General features: G+C 34.9%; 1 protein-coding gene across 1 annotated transcript; it reads left to right on the top strand.

Annotated features, from left to right (window-relative positions):
• The first annotated feature begins 1459 nt into the window (after positions 1–1459).
• On the top strand, positions 1460–13906 carry LOC150093211 (monocarboxylate transporter 12-like). The gene is made up of 6 exons (XM_090413976.1): positions 1460–1687; positions 7199–7481; positions 7727–7870; positions 10238–10969; positions 11928–12053; positions 13745–13906. Exons 2-6 carry the CDS (start codon positions 7217–7219, stop codon positions 13885–13887), a joined length of 1410 nt encoding a protein of 469 aa, XP_090270102.1. The 5' UTR covers positions 1460–1687; positions 7199–7216; the 3' UTR covers positions 13888–13906.
• The last annotated feature ends 8775 nt before the right edge of the window (positions 13907–22681 follow it).

Below are 22681 nucleotides of genomic sequence, written 5' to 3'. Positions count from 1 at the left end.
AGGCCTCACAGTCATAATTAAATTTTTAGCCTTGAGTAAATAAATAAAAAAATCATATTACTGCTAACTTCTTAGAGGTTCGATTTTAGCGAGTTTTAAGACTAGATGGGCAAACCTTACCATGGATTTTGTCCCCAAACGAAGCATTTAAGCTCATTCCCATTTTTCTTTCCACGAAATAATTTTTATACAAATAATTATCGTAATAAGATAAAACAAATCATCTAATGGCTTTTGTATATTGGCTGTTTTAGTCATAAGTAACTTTTGGAAATCGGTAGGTAGCCATTTCCATCCTTAGAGGTCATCAATAACGGAACACATGACTGTCGATGATTTTTCGGGGCATAAGGGAAGAGAGAGAGAGAGAGAGTACATCACGAAATGCGGGATTAAAAAATTGAATTTTTGAGAGGAAAACCTCTATTTGCCTGATTCAGAGATTGATTAACTCTGAATCAGGGAAAAAAAACAAGCAAATTCAAAAGCAGTCATTTTTTTTTGCGAAGGGGATTGAAATCCATTCTTTGAGCATTTCCGTTGTTTATCTTACTCGATAATTCAGCCGCGTTTGAATATTGTTCACCATTAAGAGAAACGTTTGGTCAATTTAAATGCAGAAAATTTTATGGTAAAATAAAAAAAAAATAATCCCAAATTCCGGGGAAATAAAAGTGCTATCTTATGTGGAGTCACGTATGAATGATATATATAAAAAATAATAAGTGGATTGGTAACACCATAATAATTATTTAATAAATATTTTTTGGAATGTTTTGTGTGACTCAATATTTATCTGGCTTCTGTTGGTTGCATGAAAACTAAACTTTATAAAAAGATTTGTTTTTTCTAAAGAAAAACGTGAGCCGTAATCAAATATATGGACTTAATGTAACCTATTTTTTACAGAATACCTTGCACAAGCATAGACCTTGGAATCTAGTGGTATACTGCTGTCCGTAACTAGATAAAATAAAATTTATTGAATTTATTGTGATACTGACAGCATAAGATTTGCCGTTTTTTTTTTCTCTGTAGGAGCAAATGAAATAGTCAAAATAAATAAATTGGTCCATTTTGTACGATAAAATGCAGTCTTCCTGAGGGGGGGGGGATACTGGGGAAAATTTCCCCATATTGAATTCACGTTTCGTAATGGTGTTATTACACCAACAGTCAAGATACAAAGTCATAAATACCATTGGACAGATTTATGAAAACCAGAGGATTGATTTATATTAAAATGATAATAGGAGCTAAATGCTTTGTGGGTATCATAGTACAAGGTTGACAAATCCAGGGACTTAGTTGTACGCTTAGTTGTAGGGTTGGGAATAAATGTATTTTTAGTACGCGAACATTTTATTAATTAGATATACCTTTCACATGCAGCCACGAACCTATTTAAGACGGACCTCCAGTTTTTTCCCTTAATGTGAAAAGTTGCTGGCTACATGAAGACATATTCTATAGCGTTAATTAGAAGATTATAGGTTAACAATAAAGCAAAAGCAAGTAAATTGCTGCATAATTAGTTACCATGCCAACACGTGAAGTGTTCAATGTTTTAATTAGTACTTATTGGCTCAAAGATTTCTTCTTCTTCTACTGCATCGTATATATTTTTGGATTTGTTTTGTTACCTTAGTTCTTCTACAAGTAAAAAGTTTTTGTTTTTGACATCAAGGTGAGTAATAGCATTAAAATTATGAGATATACAGAAAGAATATAATAAAAAGGACATTTAAAATTCTCACAGTTTACGAAACTTATCTAGTTATGATGTACAGTTTTGTATCTGCACGGGTGACTGTTTAGTGTCATATTCTATTGCATGACTTTCACTCCGCGTGATCAAGGTGTTGTTTCTCAGACGAGGCAGAAAAATCCTACTTACGTTATTGATTTGGTAAATGACATAGTGAAACACAAGAGATGAGCGATCGCTGTGTCAAAAAAAAAAAAAAAAAAAAAAAAAAAAAAAAAAAAATCGGATCGATTGTAAATGTTCAAGTACTTAATAAAAACAAAATCGATTTAGTTTTGATTATAACACAAAAAGTTCCATTCCCTCTCTTTCATTGCTGATATCACCAATTTCATTCTTAACCATGTAATTTACTCGTATTTATTATCCAACTTAATGGTGGCAATTTGTCCTTGACAAAGAAAAAGAAGATGACATTTTGGCAACAGTTTTGGACAACGGTTGTGACTTCAACCATGATAAATATCTACAGTAGAGGATCCTGTCATCAACACACTTCTCCAGCAGGGCACGACAACCTTAGGAACTTGAATGCTTGCAAAACACAGTCGTACTTTATTTCTTACAGGAAGGATACTCTTATTTTGGATAATATCCAGATCATTAGGCCAAATCGTGTTGCTTTTCTTAAGCTGTCTCACACTTTTGACCTTTCCTGCCACGAATACAACACATTCATAGCCTCCTCAGTCTCCAAAAACACTTGGGTTCATTTAAGACACTATTTCTCACCTGTGCAACTCCTAACATTGCAGTAATCTCAAATTTTCTCAACCTTGGAATGCTGTTTCTATTTTCCTATGCTAATCACAAAAGGGATGTCCAGTTAATAGATGAACTCTTTCTCAGAGACTCACTTCAATCATTTTGTCATAGACGTTGTGTTTCTGTCTTATATCTTTTCTGTAATTTCATGGGCATGATTCTGTTGAACATTAATTAGCCGGTTTCAAATCTATTGATCCAACTTCCTGCCTTCATTTTTTCATTTAATCTATCCCTGTTTTCTAGGACAGTCTTCCTCATGCTGATTTCCTCAAGGACTGCAAAATATGACCATAGAAGAAACATATGAACAGATTCCTTCCCAACTTAGCACTGATGGGTTATAGGTTTTGCAACTGTGTAGGGCTGAATTTGAAAAAAAAAAAGTCTTTGTTTTTTTTTATATTTAATTTTATATATTTCAATAAACAATTTTCATCAAATAATCTTTATTAATTCATCATTTTTAAAATAAAATTTGATCTATATTTCTAGTTTGTTTAAAAATCTTTATGATTAAGCCCCCCCCCCCAAAAAAAAAAACATTTTTGAAATCAGGATAGCAACCCCTTAGATATAGCGGCCATTCTATATATAACAATTCATACAGTATACTTTAATAGCGAAATTACCCTTCACTTAATCCAAACAATATTCTATTATTGATTTCGAATGCGTTTCGTTCTTATATCTGACAATCCATAAATATTTTAAAAATCAAACCATTTCAGATTATTAATTAACAAACTGATCCCATAACAAAGAGTCTGCTCATGTACAATAATTTAGATGCACAGTGTTAAATATATTGTTATTTATATATTTTATACTTAATCTATACTTAATTAGTTTGTTGCTGATTAAATTCTTTCTTGTTCAAAACCTTACTCATTTAAAATCCTACTGGCTGCTCTATTGTTACGTCGTTGTTTCTCTCTAATTTTCTTATTTTTTATATATACTTCATTAATCTCTATTATCTTTTCTTATGTGTAGCCTAACTTAGATTCCACCTAAGGATGTTTCCTTTTCAAATACTGGCAAATTTGTATTTTTACTGCGCCAGCCAGTATCCTATAACTGGAGTTTATTCAAGTTCAGGGAAATATTCCTAGATTCACTGGCATACACAGAATTTGCTGTCTCAAAATACGAAATCTTATCAAAGTTCTCTAAGAATTGTCCACATTACTTAATCAAACACAAATTTCAATCTTCTATCACTTCCGTAACCAATAACAAAGATCTCTACATTACTCAGTTCTTTCCGAAGGTCTATTATCTACCACGTGTTGTTCTGGTCATCCTTCAATCGGCTATCTCGGCGCCTGGCTTATGGCTACGTCATCCTTTCTACTGCTGCCGGACTCGAACTATTTTCTTCCGCGACTGAGGGCTAGCTCTGCTCCTTTCCGATGGGACATCCAGCCGGCTGGCACGATTTCTGCATAGGCTGATGATTCGCGTATGGCTCCGTGTGGAATTTTGTTCATCGTAATCAGGAAAACGGCCCGCTGTCCGACATCATAGAACCCTGGCTCGTCCTTTCTCCGACCACCGGTCAAGAATCCTCGAGATGAAATCCGGAACAAAAAGCCTTGCAATATGGCGCGCATTTTTTTTTTCTTTTCGAGCTAGTATTACTTAGATTACGTATCATTTACTTTGCCTAGAGCTACTTGAATACTCTCTGTCTCTCTTACTGTAGAATCGCCTTCGATTTGTAATTTTCCGTATGCTATCAACCAATCCAATACCTGGATGACCTCTGACCTTTCCCTCCCTCCACCCAAAATACGCGGCGCTATTCTTGATCTATTAATTTATAATATGAACTTATAAAATGTAACCTTAAAGAACATGAAAAAGGCTTCCATTTTGTAGTTTAAATATTAGGATAAAATTCATAGTTTTATCCATGCCAAAGACGCACTTTAATTTCGCTGAGCAGCAGAGAAAAAGTTCTTTATATTTTACGCTGTTTAACAACCACTTTCGTTGTCGTTCCATCGCTGTCGATATACGCAAGGGAATCGGCCATCATGCTTCTGAGGTAGTACAGCGCTATCGTTGATATGTTGCGATATGCATCAACCTCGCTGATCCATGATTTTAGTAGTTCTCTTCATGCATTTTAGGTATTTATTATTATTTGTAACGACATTTATTTATTTATTTTTTAAATGCATTGATAATCACTATACTGTGTATTTTAAAAGGTATAATTAGTCTACGTTCGGACATAGAACTTCCTCGATTTATATGCTACTCTATGAGAATATTTTCGATTTGCACCATGATTCTCAGAAATGAATCTGAGTGCGACTAGAATCAAGGCATTCAGTTAAATCAGAATCGACTGAATTATGATAAACATATTCCTAAATATTATTATTTTGTAACTGTCATTCCTGCCAACGAAATGGCAGGAATGACAGTTACAAAATAATAATAATACCGTGGGTAGGGTAACGATTAGATACCAAGGCTTAGATAAACCGGAAAGCCAAAAGAAGGGTTTCTGAGTTATCTATTAAAATTATTACCTCGATATTATGCAATTATTACTCACACTGTCGAGAAAATATATTAGAAATATTTCACAGTATTATAGACTGTTATAAAATAAGACGTCAGTAACAGACATCAGGTGAACTGTCAACAAAAAAACAATACTGTATGGCATATAACAAAAAATACATTGGAGATTCATGTCCTTTACGCCACGCAATTGTCTTCTATGACCAACATCCCTTTTTTTTTTTACATCTGTCATGAGCCTGTCTTTATCAGCATAATGAACAAAAACATGCACTATCTTTGTGTCACTTGTACATGTGTGTATATATAGCCTTTCATGAAAATTAAGTGGATATTAAATCCAGCATTATTTCGGACAAGTTCTATTTCCACACTGGATATTATCAGCATTTTAGGCAGCATTTAGCGAACTATAATTATTTCCAAAGTTATTTTGATGTTGTCAGTGATGGTACTGTGCTCACACTACTTACAAGCAATACTGGTTAGTTTTCATTTTTTTTTTTTTTTTTTTTTTTTCGCATCCTCATGACGTTTATCCACGATGCATAAAGATACATATTCAAACGATGCATTATGGCGAAAAAGCCTGAAAAGGTTAATTCAAGTCAAACTCGTAAACTTTTTCTAGGTTGTTTGTTTTGGAAGAAAGTCGACTTTGTAAACAGAATTGAGAAAAACCCCAGAGAATTCCCCCTACATTCACTCATTAATACTAGTTTAGGATTACAAACATCTCTCCCCCTTCTGAAAGGGTGTATACATCTCTGCCTGCCAAAAGGTGCAACGTCTTTTTTTTTTTTTTAAATACCACACACTAGAGGTTGTGAAACCTATAGCCCTGGTGCCATGTATGGACAAGACATTGAGAGCAAAAGTAAGATTACGTTCATGTTTCTTGAACAGCTGGAGGTTGCATTCTTTGAGGGAAATATTATGCAGAAGACTGTTCTGAAGAGAACTAAGGTGAATAAAAGCCAAAAAGAAGAAGTTAGCTGGGTGTGTTTGGAGTAGCAGAGGAAATGGATGTTGACCAGTAACAACATCCATTTAATCTCCTACCCGTGTTCTTACAGGCTTAAATGAAAGGAGAGGAGAAACATTGCCCATAAAAATACCTATAAAAGAGACAAGAGGCAGGTGTTTCTGTGTGTGAGAGAGAGATCGTGCTATTCTGGATAGCATTGATGTGTTAACGGTATTTCAAAGTTCGATGAATTTGTACAGATGAGGGGAGGTGTCTTCGAGCGGAGAAGTTATTGAAGGGTGAAGAGACTATAGATATGAATGTTGGTGTCAAGTAAGGCTGGAAATATACGAGAACCAAAGAGGGGGGGGGATTCTGTTGTCTGGTGATCTGGGTTAATATGAGACGTGTGTGAACAGAGATCTTTCTTGAAAGAGATATAAGACGATTAAGTTATGGCAGCATTTCCTGACCTGAAAAACTGGCAAAGAAGTCAGTGTTTAAAGCATTGGCTACCGAACATCTTGAAGGTGAAATGAGTGTACACTACAAATGGAACCTACCATCATCTGCGAAGCTATAAAAATAATTTGTGGTCAGTGAGAGAAGAGCATTTATGTATAGAAGTGCTGTTTCTGAAAATACAGAGTCCTGGGGAAAACTGCAGGGGGGGGGGGAACACAATCCACCACGCCACGTAATGAAAGTAGAGACGAAACTGGTGACCAAGTTGCAAGGGAAAGAGGAGAGAACAGGCTTCTGTGCCACACCCAATCCAGTACTCTGTAAATGTCATGAGGCCCACACAAATTCTTCCAACCCTTTCCATGGTGTCTTTCACCAAAGGTCATGTTCCAAAATGAAAATTTATGACAGTTAATTTTATTGTACTGCATCATCGAATTAATTTTTTAATCTGTTCATAATGTAATAGTAGAATACAGCAGAATAATCTAATTAAAAAATAAATAAATAAAAAGCTAAACTTGCCTCACTTTAGAAAAATATTCTTTACACGCCAATAATGTACATATACAGTATTTTTTCTTGACAGTAAAAATGCTGAAAATGTTTTATCCTTTTTATTTTTTCTTTCTTTTTTTTTTAATTTATTTATTTTGTCAACCAAAGATGAAAGATTTTTAATCAATTTTTAGCAACTCTTTGAGTCAGTTATGGATAACCAAGCAGAACAAGTGGAGAAACAACCAACTGATAAGGAAGATCATTCTGTTCCTTCAGCAGATGTCCCTGAAAAATGCCCTGATGGTGGCTGGGGATGGTTAGTGGTACTGGCTGCTTTCTGGATTCATGTTATTACGGATGGTTTAGTATACACTTTCGGAATCTTTTACATTGCATTTTTAGAAGAGTTTGGACAAGGAAAAGGATTTACCTCGTGGATAGCTTCTCTTATGGTTGGCTTCAATTCCTGTATTGGTAAGCAAATTTTCCACATTTTAAATTAACTTTCTTTATCATAAGTTTCCACATTCAAATGTTTGGTTTTATACTCTAATTTGGATTAACAATATATTAGTCTTAACTAATCCTAAGACGTAAACTGCGAAGAGTACTTCGTTATAGCCATAAGAAATTGAATTCTTTTAAAACACCCCATTTATATTTAATATTCAGGATTTTCTTAACATGTGTATCATTCATAAGGAATTGTCTGTTTTTAGGACCTTTGGCAAGTGTATTGACAAATAAATATCAGTGTAGAACTGTTGCTATTGGTGGCTCAATATTAGCAACGTTTGGTTTAGGACTGAGTGTCGTGGCTCCCAATATTATTTTCTTGTTCTTCACCATTGGTGTGTGTACAGGTAAGATTATTTTATCTTATTATAATAATTATTATATTATAATAATTTAATATCGTACATCCAATGCATGCAAATGAATATAAGTGAATTATAAGGTATCGAACATCCTATTCTAGGTTTTAAAAAAATCATATATTAATTCATGAATTTTAAAGTAAGCTTTGGACAAGATACAACAAACGGCTGTTGAACAGTAAAGCATTTGATTAGTGTTCTATCCATAATAGGCAGTTTAGTGTGTTGTTTGTGAGGGGGAGGATTCTAAGCTTGTGTAACCTTTGTGGTAACGCTTCTATGCCCATAGCAAGACAGCGTTAGAAGTCCGATTCTAATCTCTTTATTGAAGAGAGGGACTTTTGTAATTGGGTTTAAAAATGATCCTTTCGGCAAGGATTTTTCTTGACACAGTCCACAAGAGAGCGAAGGACAAATGTTTCGCCTTTTCCACCTTTCATATATGGACAAAAAAACAATGTTGTTTTATTTATTTTTTTTAATCCTCCTTGCCACATCCAGCAGTAATATAATTACGTTTTACATGTCCACAAATATTCGAATACTAGTCCCTTATATCTTATGCTTTCATTTCAAAAACTCAAAGTTTTTGAGTCTTAATCTTTCTGTTCAAAAAAAACTCTTCATTTTTCTATTAAAATAAAAATTAAAAAACTTACTTTACGCTGAAATAAATTTTATTCTTTGTCTTTAAAATATGAAGTATTTTGTTTCTCAAAAGATATATTCTTTCGAGCCCAGAAGTTCCCTTATTGCAGACGAAGTCCAAGCAGTTTAAACTGTTTTTAGATAAATTGAATCGCGAAAAAATCCTTTAATTCTTTCTGTTCAATGAGTAAGGTTTTCTTCATTTACTGAAGTTTTTTTTTTTTTTTTTTTTTCCAGAAACCATCGAATAAGGTTAACACAAGTTTGTCTAACTACCAACCTATCAGTATCTCTGTGTTGGTAGAGGAGATTTTAGAGAAGTTGGTAAAAACACGAATACAGAAATAGGTAGACACACAAGCCATACTCTGCAAAGAGCAGAATGGGTTTAGTAAAGGAAGGTCATGTTTTAGCAATTTGCTCATATTTTATAACAATGTTACGCCGAGTTGGATAAATTGGATACACTATGACACTGTTAGATTTTGCTAAGGCGTTTGATAGGATACTACATGAAAGACTGTTGCGTAAACTGGAGAATATGGGATTGGAATATACACTCTAGACTTGGATAAGTGGATAATTGATAGACAGGTGTCAAAAAAGTGGAATACAGTGGGTGTGAATCTGCCGATTTAAGGTGACCAGTGGTGTACCTCAGGGTTCAATCCTTGGCCCATTATTGTTCAATCTGTACATTAAGAACATCAGGCAGGGTCTATCATCACATGTGCAATTGTTTGCCGATAATGCAAAGATAGGCAGGGCAATCAGGGATGCTACTGATATTCAGCAATTACAAAATGATTTGAATAGACTGAAAATCTGGGAAAACAAAATGGCTGTCAGTTTAATGTTAGTAAGTGTAAAGTTATGCACTTTGGCGTGATTAGAATTCCAGTATCATATTATATTAGCGGGGTTATGCTACAAGAAACTGAAGAGACAAGGGGATCTTGGCGTATTGGTGGATATGAATTTAAAGTTCTTCTTCCCTTCAGGTATTAGGCTTAGTGACCTCTTACGGAGCTATCTTTTGCCCTTCTAAGCCGTATGCCCGTCCCGAGGATAAGGTGGATAACTCTATGCCTCCCGGTGTGTCCTATGTCTGTAGCTGCGTGTGTTCACGAGGCCCGTTTGCCTGCTTGCCGGAGGAGAAACCTGCAGTCCATGCCCAAGACTAGCTAACTTGGCTATGTCTGAGAAAGATCCTTAAGCTCCTTACGTCGACGACGGGAGTCGAACCAAGCAAATTCCTTTCCCAGGCATATGGTTGCGAAGCGCATACCCACTCGGCTAACCGCGCGGACAAATTTAAAGTTATAGAATTTAAAGAAATATTTTGTGTGTGTGTGTATGTATGTATACACACACACACACACAATATTTGTGCATAAACTTTCCTCTAACTGATGCCATTAGACATGTAAATATTGAATTATGTAAACATATCACAAACATATACATATAAACAACTTGCTAATTAACAAACTTAATCATCATCATACGTATCAAGGATTTAGGCCTAGCATGGCCTGTTCCGGCCTTAGAAGTCATCGTTTAAGAGGACGTCCTGGTTTTCTTTTTCCTAATGGCTTGTACTTTAAGGCTTAATAAACGAAACAAACTTAATAACGAAACTAAACTTAGGCTTTAAATTATTTGTAACGAGTACAAATAAACGAGTTATTATCTTTCTTACAGGTGCTGGCTTTTGCTTCATGTACCTCCCATCCATAATTATGGTCAGTTGGTATTTCGACAAACGAAGAGCCTTTGCCATTGGTATTGCCGTAAGCGGTTCGGGAGTGGGCACGTTTGCTTTGGCACCATTTATAGATTATCTGGATGTTAACTGGGGGTGGAAAATGGCGATGCTTGTCTCAGCTGGCCTTGTATTTAGCTGTGCCTTTATCAGCCTTTTGTACAAGCCTCTTCCTTTCCAATGCAAGAATTCTTTAGATAGTGGCGACCTTGCACTTGACGAGCAGAATCATCAGTATGAAGAAGAACAAGAAGAAGATACATCCATCGAACAAAGCAGTTGCAACAAAGAAACAGTGAAAGAGTTCCTAATCTGCTGTTCAGGTTGTATTGACTTTTCTCTATTGAAAAATCCTACATTTCTGCTTCTACTGATTTCCTCTTTCTGCACCAGTTTGGGTTTCAACGTACCTTACATTTACACCAGTGATAGAATGATAGAACTAGGGATGGCAAATGAAGAAATGGCAAGTTATGCCATTTCGCTGATTGGAATTACCAGTACGTTTGGAAGAATTTTATTCGGATATTTATCCTATAAACTGGATGTTAATCGTCTCTGGATGTACAACATGAATCTTATCATTAATGGTTTGTTAACAGCATTAAGCATCTTGGCAAAGGAATACTGGATCATGATGGTATACTGCGGTATCTATGGCCTCACTACTGGTAAGTTCGTTTATTATTTGTTTCTTATTATAGTAAGGTTAACACTAAAACATGTGCAGAATTCACACACACACAAGCTTCTTGGTATCTCCACGGAGTCGAAAGACTCCGAGAGGTCCAGGCTATCTATTAGTCGCACAATAGCCATCATTCAGCTCCTTAAACTGATTCAACGACAACGTGGTCACAACTACCTATTATAATATATTCTGTTCTTTCACTGCCATCCTAAGCAAAACATCTAAACCTCATGTCCTTGCTAACCCCACTTTTTTTTACTCATCTTCCAATGATGCCTTCTTATTCTTTCCCCTCCTCTACATACTGAAAATTTCTTCTGCATCTGTTCTATCGATAAATCCTGCTTAGCGACTTATATGTTGCTATCATACCTCTTGTCTTCCATTTATCACCAATATCTTCGGTCTATTTTCATGCAAAATTCCATAGGCCTATCATCTTGGTCACCAGCCTCTGAATCCTTTCAACTACTTGATCCTCAAGAAACCCAGATGACCAAATGTGAACACATTAGTTAAGATGCGAACATATGAGTATCTAAGTCTTATAAAGAGGACAATGACTTCTTTGTTCTTACTAGTCCAGTTTTATTCCGGTGATCCTGCAAGGTTACATCACCTTTTGGTCACAACCGCCCTCCAGCTTAGCATCATCAGCAAACAATTGAATGTCACCCATCAAATCATCTCTGATATCATTAATATACAAATTAAACAGGAGCGAATCAAGTACAGTGTCCTGAGGCACAACACAGATACCTACTTATCCTTTGATTCTATTCCACTGTACACCACTCTTTGTAGCTTGTCAATTGCAATCAACCTCTTAAAGGACAAAAAAAAAGTTTCTCAAAAAATAAATAAATAATAAATAAAAATAGGCTGTTCGCCACTATCTCTGTGACTGATAAATTCTAATGAAACACATTTCTGCTTAGGTGGTTTCGTAAGTCTTGGTTCAGTAATTCTAGTTGACTTACTGACTTTGAAGGTGATGACAGAGAGTTTTGGATTGATACTAATGGCTCAAGGAATTGGTGGCATCATTGGATCTTCCATACCAGGTAAAATGTATAACAAACCTAGGTATATTAGTAAAAATAAATAAATAAAAACTAACTGTATTGATAAGGTTAATAAAGAACGTTATTACTGTATAAGTTCGATGTGTGTTATGGATAAATAAACGACCAACCTCGTTAGGAGGAGTTGGCCTATCGGTATCAAATATAAAATTTCTGGGAGTCCAGATGCGGAAGCAAACAGCCAAAATAATATCCAAATTGTGAATGATTAAATGTTTAAATGTATTGGAGAGATTAAGCTTTGGTAGCTGAAGTTTCAACTTCTAAACCAAAATAATATTGTGAGAACTATGAAAGGAGATATTCAATTATCTGTTGATGATGAAATATTGGAACTAGGATGAGAAATGACTCCCATGCGTTCTCTCCGGGGGAAGGGGGACTTCAAGAAAGTGATATTGCGGCAGCTGAGTGTGTACGTAAGTTATGTAAGATGCTATATTGGTGGATTCATTTGATAATCATCAAAACTACAAGGATTTTTGAAGACACTAGCAAGTACGGATAAAGAAGTACATGGTTTGGCACACGGCTTTGATTTCTTCCGGATGACTGTGGACGAATTTAACAGTCTGGATTTCTGGGAATCCAGATGCGGAAGCAAACAGCCAAAATAATATCCAGATTATGAATTATTAACTGATGATAGAATGCGTGTTGCTATGTTTGGCGGTTAGGAGGTGAGAATAAGGTGGTGAAGTCATATAAGCATGGAAGAAGACGAACGAGCAAAAAAGGACAAAGGGCCATTTTCAGATGATTGGCAAACAAGCCAATAGCAGACATTTGTTTTTCTCTCTTTCGTACGTGATGAATAAATTTAATGCATTACGGTACGTGGAGGATGAATCGATGTTCGATGGGAATGAGAGTACTTTAAGATCACTTTCAATCCCTATCTTATTTAGAAATATTCCCTGTATATGTTGTTATTATTGTGTAACGTGATATTCATATTTCATATCCAAAATTAGGGTTTGAGTAACTGGAATTTTTTCCTAATTATACAAAATCGATTTCGAAAATTTTATGGCTTGAAGTATAAATGCTATGGTTTTCTAGTTTTTATTTGGCATAGCACGTGGAAATTGGAAGTGAGAAGACCTTTGGTAGTAAAGACCTGGATCCGAGGCCCATTTAGGATATGAGGAACATTTAATATGAACTCCAACTGAAAGTGAAAACTGAAAGCTGTCCATATACAGTTTTCTTCCCCAAAACTCTGATATTTTTCTTACTCAAAGCAGCTAAACTAGCCACAGCAACAGATGATTCAGATAGGATTAACCACTCTATCGATCAACAGTAAGTTTATGAAAGCAAGTTTGCTTTGATGATTATCATAATAAAGAAAGGATGGGACGGATTATTTCCTCCGAAAAATTATAGTGCATTTGGCTATAAACAATGTGGAAGATGTCGAATTCGCTCTAAATTTAATACCGCATTATTATTATTATTATTGCTGTAATCAGTAATTAAAATTTATTTTCCGCATTATTTATTTAATGCGTACCAAATTTTTATAGTACGTATTTGAAATTTTAATCGCTGATAAAATGATTTCGTAAACTATAGGTAGAACTTTCTGATATATATGCATAAGTATATGAATGCATTTAAATTGTGAACAGTTGTCATATTCTACCATTATGTTTTCATTTATTTAGGCTGGCTGTATGATGCTACAAAGTCCTATGATCTTGGATTTGTTATTTTTGGAGTTTTAACAGCTTTGAGCGGTTTCATTCTCTTGTTCATCCCTTGTGTAAGCAAATCACCCGAACAGAAGCATCCAACAGGAGAGGGATAATGAACCCAATGCTGAAGACACCAAGACGGTTATATTTTGAGTGTCACGAATGCGAATATTTTTAATATTTTTGTCGCAGCTTGTATCTGTATATATTACAACTTATTTTAATAGATTATCCTTTTACTCACAAATCAAATAAAATTGTGGCTCTTTTATGATAGTACATATTAAGTTCATTCCTTATTATTCATTATTTTTCAAGCAAAAATTCATTATTTTTCATGAACTGGCTGAGGCAATTAGCCATCAAGTACTTGCATCTTGAAAGAAGGAAATGCCCTTTCGCCAATCCTATTTAATTTAGCTTTAGAAAAAAAAAAAAAAAAACCTCTATTATAGAAACTGCAAAAAATAACATAATTAGAGTACTAGTATTAGAAATGTAGGTGATATTTGCCTAGTTAGATAAAATGTTGAAGATTTAAAAGCAACATTCAGAAAACTCAAAACTGCAGCTGAAAAAACTAGGATTAAAAATCAACCAGAATAAAACCGAATATATTTAAAAGCATGTAAAAACAGCAACAGGTAATGAACAGTTTACTATTGATAACCAAGAATTTAAAATTGCAACTTCCTTCTAATATCCAAGAACATTGATTACTCAAGATAATAAAATTAGTCCAAAAGACAGAATATGCATACTCTCCAACGGATCTTATCATTCGCTACGCCATTTATTAACTTTCAAATTTCTCTCAAACATAGCTAAAACAGACATTTAAACCCATTGTCTGATGTGGACCTGGAGCATAACAGACCAAGATGCAACAGCCTTGCAGATCTTTGAAAATAAAATTCTTAGAAAAGTCTTTGGATCTGTAAGATATATTACAATTGGTAAATTGGGAAGAAAATATAATCAAGAAGTATACCAACTTGACAGATCCCCAGAGCTGTACTTATACTTTTTCAGAGGGTTCCGGGGTCCAAGGCACCCTCGGAAAAATAGTGCTATGGGACCCCCTTACATTTTTGTACCTTTTAAATTGATGGCCCTGCAGATCCTTACTACTAACTGATGAAATCGGAGCTTGCAGACTGAGATGGTTTGGTCATGTGACAAGAATCGGTGAGGAAAGAGCTAAACAACCATTCAAGATGAGGCCTAATGGAAAGCTTAGAAGGAGATGTTGGGAGGATAAATCCAAAAAAGTCAGAGATATAATCCTGGAATGGACCGAAACAGCTCAAGATCGAAATGAGAAGAAGAAGATGGTATTCTAGCAAAGAACTGTAGAAGTCCGTTAAGCTAAAATGATTGCAACAGATTTAAAATACATCTTTTGCTAATCTACATGACAAGTCCGTTGAAATTTGTCTTTTTAATACACTAGCTTTGGGTAGAGTATATCATGAGAAAAGGCTGTGTTGAACATAGGATAATACTATTTTATACATTTCGGTAACTACGTAATAGCTTTCTGTGAGCAAAATATTTCTGAACATATATATGCGCAAAACGTTTTTGAAATCAGCACGAAAAGCTCTTTTGTATACTTCAAAAAATGTTTTCTTCTGGGTAGTGCTTCCTAGAGACTGTGTGAATTAAAAATCATGCAAAAGTTGAACTGCAGAAGGAACCTTACTAAGTTTGGCGGCTAATAGTCGACACAAACCACCATTTAGTACGACTTTTAATACAGCATGAGAGTAACAATTCTTTGTTGAGAGTTATTCACTAAAAATGTATATTAAATTAAGTAAATGCGTGGCCTGTGAAGTTCTAGAATGGGAAATAACACTTATCACTGAAAAGACCTGTCAGAGAGTGGGAATTGATAATTTGTGCGATCAGCAGGTCTCAACGTTTTGGTATCATTCACTCTTAAAAATTATTGAGGACCCCAGAGATATTTTCTTTATGTTGATTATACTATCGATATTTACATATCATAAATTAAAACAGAAAATTTTAAAATATTTATTACTTCATTTGAAAATAACAGTAATAAACCCATTACGTGCTAGTATACCATTACCATTTTTCATGAAAAATAACTATATTTTCAAATAACATTGTTGTGTTGTTATAAAAATAGTTTTAACCGTGCAAACTACCCCCTCCCCTTTAAGTGGCTTGAAAAAAAAGTTTTATCTTTGTCTCTAGCGGGATTTCTGGACTGTGTGAAAAAAAAAAAAATTCAGTCAAAGACTCATCTAGGAGGGGAGGGGGAGAAAGGTTTATACCATTAACAATTAATATTATACAAATATATTATATAAGAAATTATACATATATTACATTACAAAATTTAACAGACATCAATAAAAATCTACTTCCTGCCTGCAACATCTGTCCTACTGAAGCTTAAACTCATTCACACTTTTACTATTCACAACACATTCAGCATCCATTTCCCTCAACAGACAATCTCCCCTTAAAAAATAAATTAAAAAAATCTTGCATTCTCCTCATCACTGCTTTCAGCAACTTCCAAGGATGGCTTCTAGCTTTCTTCCATCATCTGAGAAATCGCTCTTGTGTATATCCGGTAAATACCTCTCAACAGCTTAACATCTCAGTCATATTACCCATTCGTCTCATGCCTACCAAACTGCACATTACATAACTTCAAGCTAACTTCATATTTATTTAACATTCCACAGTCCTGAAATCATTTTTGTCAACCGCCTCTGCACCCTAGTGTCCTCCGCATACAAATCACGATGATCAGATTTCAGTACAGTAGTCTAAATATGGTCTAATCAGAGCCTTATACAATGGAATCATTGTATAAGGCCCTGATTATTGCAATCGATCAGTGGATTGATTAATGTTCTTAATATTGTAGCAATTCTCCTTTGCAGCATGCCCCTAGAATTTCGAATTTCAATCCGCCATCATTTCAAGTTCCCGTTTTTCTTTTATCATACTTCCACATTTAGAGTAGTATGCAGTATCCTATTCATAAATCTCCAAAGTCAACCTTACACCAAGCAACCGTTAAACCGGTCCCCAAAGATTCCAGCTTATCCGATCTTCCCAAGGAGAAAGTTATTACATCACACGTAATAACTTTCCCCAACCTCATATCATCCACAAACAATTGAATATATTCCAGAATTCCAATTACAATATCATTGATATAAGTTAAACAGTAATGGTCCTAATACAGCCTTGCGGAACCCACTAGTAGCTTTTCTTATGTACGAGGGTGATCTGAAAAGTTCTTGGCCTAACAGTGAAAAAACGAATTTATAATTTAAAAATTATTTTTATTTTTCAACATAATCTCTATCAAGACTAATACATTTATTCCAGTGATGCTTCAGCGCCATTATCTCGTCCCTGTAGTGGTTCTAAGTAAGATCTACAAAACCCCTCTAGCTGCAATCACCTCTTGATTCGAAGAAAACTCTGACCAGCGAGGAAGATTTTTAGTTTTGGGAAGAGATAGAAGTCAGAGGGAGCCAAATCTGGGAAATAAGGTGGATTTATAGTGCAGATCCCTTAATTTTCCCATTGCCAAAACACCTTTGTGGGCAGGGACGTTGTCTTGATGAAAGATGATATTTTTTCTTCTGCAAACCTGGTCTTTTCTCACGAATATTTTCGTCTAGCCTGGTTAAAAGATCGGAATAATATTCCCTGGTTATTGTTTTACTCTTAAGATAAGATAATTAATAAACAAAATACCTTTAGCATCCCCAAACACCGATGCCATGACCTTTCCTGCTGATGGAACTGACTTTGTCTTCTTTGGCGCTGAACAACCGGCTTCTGTACAGTGTTCTGACTGCTGTTTGGGTTCTGATGTGTAATGGTGAATCCAAGTCTCATCCATAGTAATAAATCGACGCACAAAATGAGTTTTATTCTTGTTAAAACGCTCCAAGCACTGTTCAGAGATCTTCATGCGACTGCGTTTTTGATCTGCGGTGAGCAAGTGCGGCACTCATCTTGCGCAAAGCTTTTTCATATGCAATTCTTCATGCAAAATACAATACATCCTACACGTTCTTTTGAAATGCCTATGATCTCAGTAATGTCACCACTTTGACTCGCCGGTCATCCAATACCATATCGTGCACTCGATTATTGATTTCTGATGTTGTTACACTTTTTGGAGTTCCTTCGCTTGGATCATCTTCAAGGCTGGTACGGCTAAATTTAAACTCGGCAGCCCATTTCTTAATTATGAACTTCGAATGAATTTCTTTGGCGTTAAACTTTCTTTTACAAAGAATTTTTTAACTTCACGATACTCAATTTTATCCATTTCAAGGGATACAGACAGCTGTATAAAACAAACCACTTGATAGAATGATTTGCAATTTCACATGGATGCTTATGATAAATGTACCAACTTAGAAAAAAAAAAAACCTTGCCGATTGTGTTGCCATCTTCGGTCGAGGCCGAGAACGTTTCAGACCACCTTCGTATATTTGTGTATATATAAAGTAAATATAACTAAATAAATATATACTTGAAAATAATAAATATATTCTTATATATATTTATATATATATATATATATTTATATAAATAAAAATAAATTCTTATATATATTTGTACATATATATATATATATATATATATATAGCTAAGGCGCCATAATCGGTTTCGGAAAGCAAAAAATGAAATTAATAAATAAAGCGCCACCGCAGGACGAAAAGAAAGTCATGGGTTTTAATGTACATAGTATACATTCATCGCTTAAATTTAACGCATTTAGAATATTTGTATCAGTCGCTTTCAGAAGGAAAACTTTCGATGCGAAAGTAAATAAACAAGGTGGTTCCTATGATTCAGGTAAATTTCTTTTACATAATCAGTGGCTGAAATATGGTGGTTTGATAGACCATATCTCTCAACGAAGATGTTTGTCACACTGCGTAATTCTACTGCGCCATAAATGACAAAGGAAGCAATTAAAATTCCACAGCTTGAAATTACTGATCATTTTTGTTAACGTCAGTTTCGTTATTAGTTTTTCATGTTTTATTGACTAAAGTCATTTGATAATAAATGTTATTATTGTTATTAATAATATCGTGTTTTGAATTGCAATTATAATTTTTCTCTTCATTAGGTTCTTCAGTTATAATTTTTCTCATTACATGCATTAAAGGTTTCTTTAGCGATTCATGAACATTTATGAATTCGAAAGATTTTCGCTCAGTATTAATGAGTTAAAAATTGGAAAATTACTCTGAAAACGCAATAATTTCGCGACATTCAAAACACAAAAAAGAGTTAAAAAAATAATAATAAAATAAAACATTGTAAATGATCGACAGTAAACTCGCAACGTTCGATCCAGTGCCATGTGACCATACAAATTTCTTATGACACGAATTTCATGTACAAATGAGAAAGTACGCTAATGTACCAACGCAAGGCTACATTACGATAATTAATAGTGGGACTGTGTAAATGACTAATATTTAGGTCCAGAGATTTTATTAATAAGTTACTTTATTTATCGCATAATCGTTTGTCAAATTGTTGATAAATAACTAATAAATATACAGCGAACTGTATTTATAATACACTGTACCGTGCAGACCCTACCTACATAAGTTGGCCGATAAGATCCAAAGACAAACGTGAAACTGATGAATAACAATTTTTCCTTCGACAGTTACATTGATATATTTGAATGTACTCTTTTTAAAATTAACTACGATATGGTTTTAATTTTCTTAATAAAATATCGTAGCAATATACTGCTGTCAGATTTTATTTATTTATTATTTATATTCATTTTCTGTTATTCGACTTCTGATCCAATTAAGTTCTACCCATGCCTTACAATAAAATGGAATCTATATTATCAAAATAATGGTATTTCGACAGTATCTTGGAGAGAGAGAGAGAAGAATATATCGGCGCTTGTGTAGTTATACTGTTTTGTGTTATGTTGTGTTCTGTGTGTGTTATTTATTTATCAATTTTTTTTTGTAAATTAAAAATACATTTTTTGTTATAAAGATGTCTCAATCTCTTAATGAGTTGAATAATAAAAGAGGTTAATTAAAGAGGACAGATTCTATGTATGATATCCTGGGCTAGAAATCTGTGTGCAAGTTTAATTTGCAGTTTCTTCTTCTTCTTCCTATTATGGATTTTAGGCCAAGTAGCCTGTTCAAGTCTCGTGCTATTCCTTTCTTGGTCTTCCAATTCTTCTTATTCCATTTATTTTATGTCCTTATAGTATTTTTGGCAGTCTGCTATTGTCCATTCGATTTAGATCTGACCATTTTTTGTTTATATTTACGGTACTAACATTAATATTACATAGTGGTTAAATGTTTTGATATTCAGGGATTGTAAAATGTCTACATTTGTTTTATGGTCCCACTTGGTATATCCAGCTGTTTTCTGAGAAATTTCATTTCTGCTATTTGAACCCTCCGTTCTCGGAATGTTCCAGCGTCTTGCACGTCATCAGCGGCGGACCTCGCAGTCAACCTGGAATATGCTGCACTGGCATCTGTCAGCCCCTAGAACTATCCACAGAGATGCACACACCCCTTAACGCCAGATGACATTTGGACCGGCGTCTTTCCCTTGGACCGTAGATGATTGGAAAAGGGTTCTGTGGAGCGATGAATTACGCTTCCAAATGTTTCGCTCTGATGGCCATCTTTGGACAGGACAGCATCATTCCAACTGTCAAGTTTGGTGGAATCTCGGTAATGGTATTTCAATTGGATAGGGCTTGGTGGACATGCCCAAAACCATGACGTCTGATACCTGTACACCTTCATGCTTCCGGCGCTGTGGAAGTACTCCAGGAGTGACCCTTGCATGTTTCAGCACAACAGTATTCCATGCCATATTGCACTGCAAGTCCAAGACTGGTTTCTGCAAAACAACGTTGAAGTATTGGACTGGCTGGCTCGAAGTGCAGATCTCAGCCCCATCAAACATCTTTGGGACGAATCAGAATGCCGAATTCGCTCCACATCACAGCGGCCTTCAACAGCGTCAGCAATGGGGGAACTTGGAGCAAGGAATGGAAGAATATTCATGTTGCAATGTATCAGAAATTGGATGAAAGCATGTTACAAAGGGTAGTTGTTATTCAGGCCAAAAATGGTCTCATTCAGTACCAGAAATATAATTAAATTTATATAATCACAACTAGGTGTCCAAATACTTTTTGTCAAGATAGCGTATATTATTGTCTGAATTATTAGTGTGAGTTTTAGGGTCATTTTTTTTGAGTTGGGATTAAAAAACAAGTTTCCATGGGGGAACTCTTTCTTGTGCCAAAGACTGAATAACTTGAAGATTAGTTGAAAGAAAGGCCTAGAAAATGATCCCCTAATCAGTGAATAGAATCAAACTTAAACGATCTTTCTTCTGGCTGTCTCAAAGCCATGGAAGCAAATGTTATTTCCATAGGGCTACACAGGCACACCAGAAAGAACTAACGATAAGCATAATGCTGAGGAAAGGCAATCTCACTGTGTGAAAATTGGAAGGAAATAAATCAACGTTTTTAAATATTTTGATTGATGAGATTAATAGAAACAGGAAAAAGATATGGAAGCGTGAGCAAGTTGGTTTCAGAGTGGGCGGAAGTACCATAAATCACATTTTTACTCTAAGGTGTATCATTGAGTAAGGCCAGTCTAGCTCAGTGGAAGTGGTATTTGCTTCTCAGCACTAGGATGCCTGAATTAGACCTAGGTTCAATTGTACTCGCCGACTAGAGGAACTTTTTCTAAGCTTTTCTTCGATAGGTTCCCGAGTTAGACGATCTCTGGTACGGGCAAGCGGATTTTTCTCCTGGAAACTCGGGGTTTTTTTTTGTCCCATAAACTCACGAATATAGAGCTTAGAGCCTACACCATTTCACACAATAACTTATCATGTTAGGGTTAGGGACCACGAGATAGCAACACTTCTTTGCCGGTCTCTTCACGGGATGCTGATTAAAATTAGTGATCGTTTTGGGCCAGCTATTTCTGACTGGCAACCAGTGGAGATTGAACTACGCACTCAGTCTCCAAAATTTAGATAGGGCTAAACAGCTTCGCCTATGCCCTGTAAGAGAATAAAAGGCATTACGTGATTATTTATTTTTGAATATCATTGAAAAAAAAGTTATTAAATTTAGTTTTTAACAAAGCTTTTGCCATTAATAATAGAGAGACGGTATGGATTATTATTAGCAGCTATGAAATTTTGATAAATATGTGAGAATAATAATAAGAGAAATGTATAAAAGAAAGTAAAAGTTAGGTTTATTCTCTAGCCGGTTATTACTCAGAAATGACATCAGAATGGTCTGAGATATGAAGTGGTGTGAGACAAGGTGTCAGAACTAGTCATTTATAAATAAAAAGGTTACATATATATAAAAAAAAAGGAGTAAAATGGAATCTCACCTTATAGTTGAAAGACCTAAATGAAGAATATAGCTTTAATATCATCACACTGCTAGGTGATTGAATAATATATATTATTTCTATATGTAAATCATCCAAGTATAATAAAACCTAAAATAAAGATATTCAACAGAAACGTGATGGCCATCAGAGGCATGGAAACCGATAGAGCTGTAAGAAGCCAAATTAAATAGTTTCAAACGGTTTGCATAAAATATTGAAAATATTAAAGGCACAATGTATAATAAATGACTTATTAAATAGCAACAGAAAAAGTAAAAAAAAAAAAAAGAGGTATTCACAGCGAAATAAAAAATACAGATAGAAAGGGATTGGTCAAATACTGAGAATTGACAGAACAGAGAAGTCATTCCAAGGGTAGCTTTGACATGGATCCCAGAAGGGAAAAAAAAGGGGACGACCTAAACTAACTCGGGAAAGAAT

The sequence above is a fragment of the Typopeltis vanoorti genome, chromosome 24 (assembly GCF_054136105.1).
Source record: "Typopeltis vanoorti isolate ZY-2024b chromosome 24, IOZ_Tvanoo_1.0, whole genome shotgun sequence".
NCBI classification, from domain to species: Eukaryota; Metazoa; Arthropoda; class Arachnida; order Uropygi; family Thelyphonidae; genus Typopeltis; species Typopeltis vanoorti.
The sequence above is the reverse complement of the archived record's forward strand: the minus strand, read 5'-3'. Positions and strand labels throughout refer to the sequence as shown.

What these genes read in the sequence shown, in the direction of transcription:
- LOC150093211 (XM_090413976.1), top strand. Translation starts at nt 7,217, where the DNA reads ATGGATAACCAAGCAGAACAAGTGGAGAAACAACCAACTGATAAGGAA. An exon ending in TGGCTTCAATTCCTGTATTG is followed by an intron (nt 7,482 to 7,726) that starts GTAAGCAAATTT and finishes GTCTGTTTTTAG; the next exon opens with GACCTTTGGCAAGTGTATTG. An exon ending in CACCATTGGTGTGTGTACAG is followed by an intron (nt 7,871 to 10,237) that starts GTAAGATTATTT and finishes TCTTTCTTACAG; the next exon opens with GTGCTGGCTTTTGCTTCATG.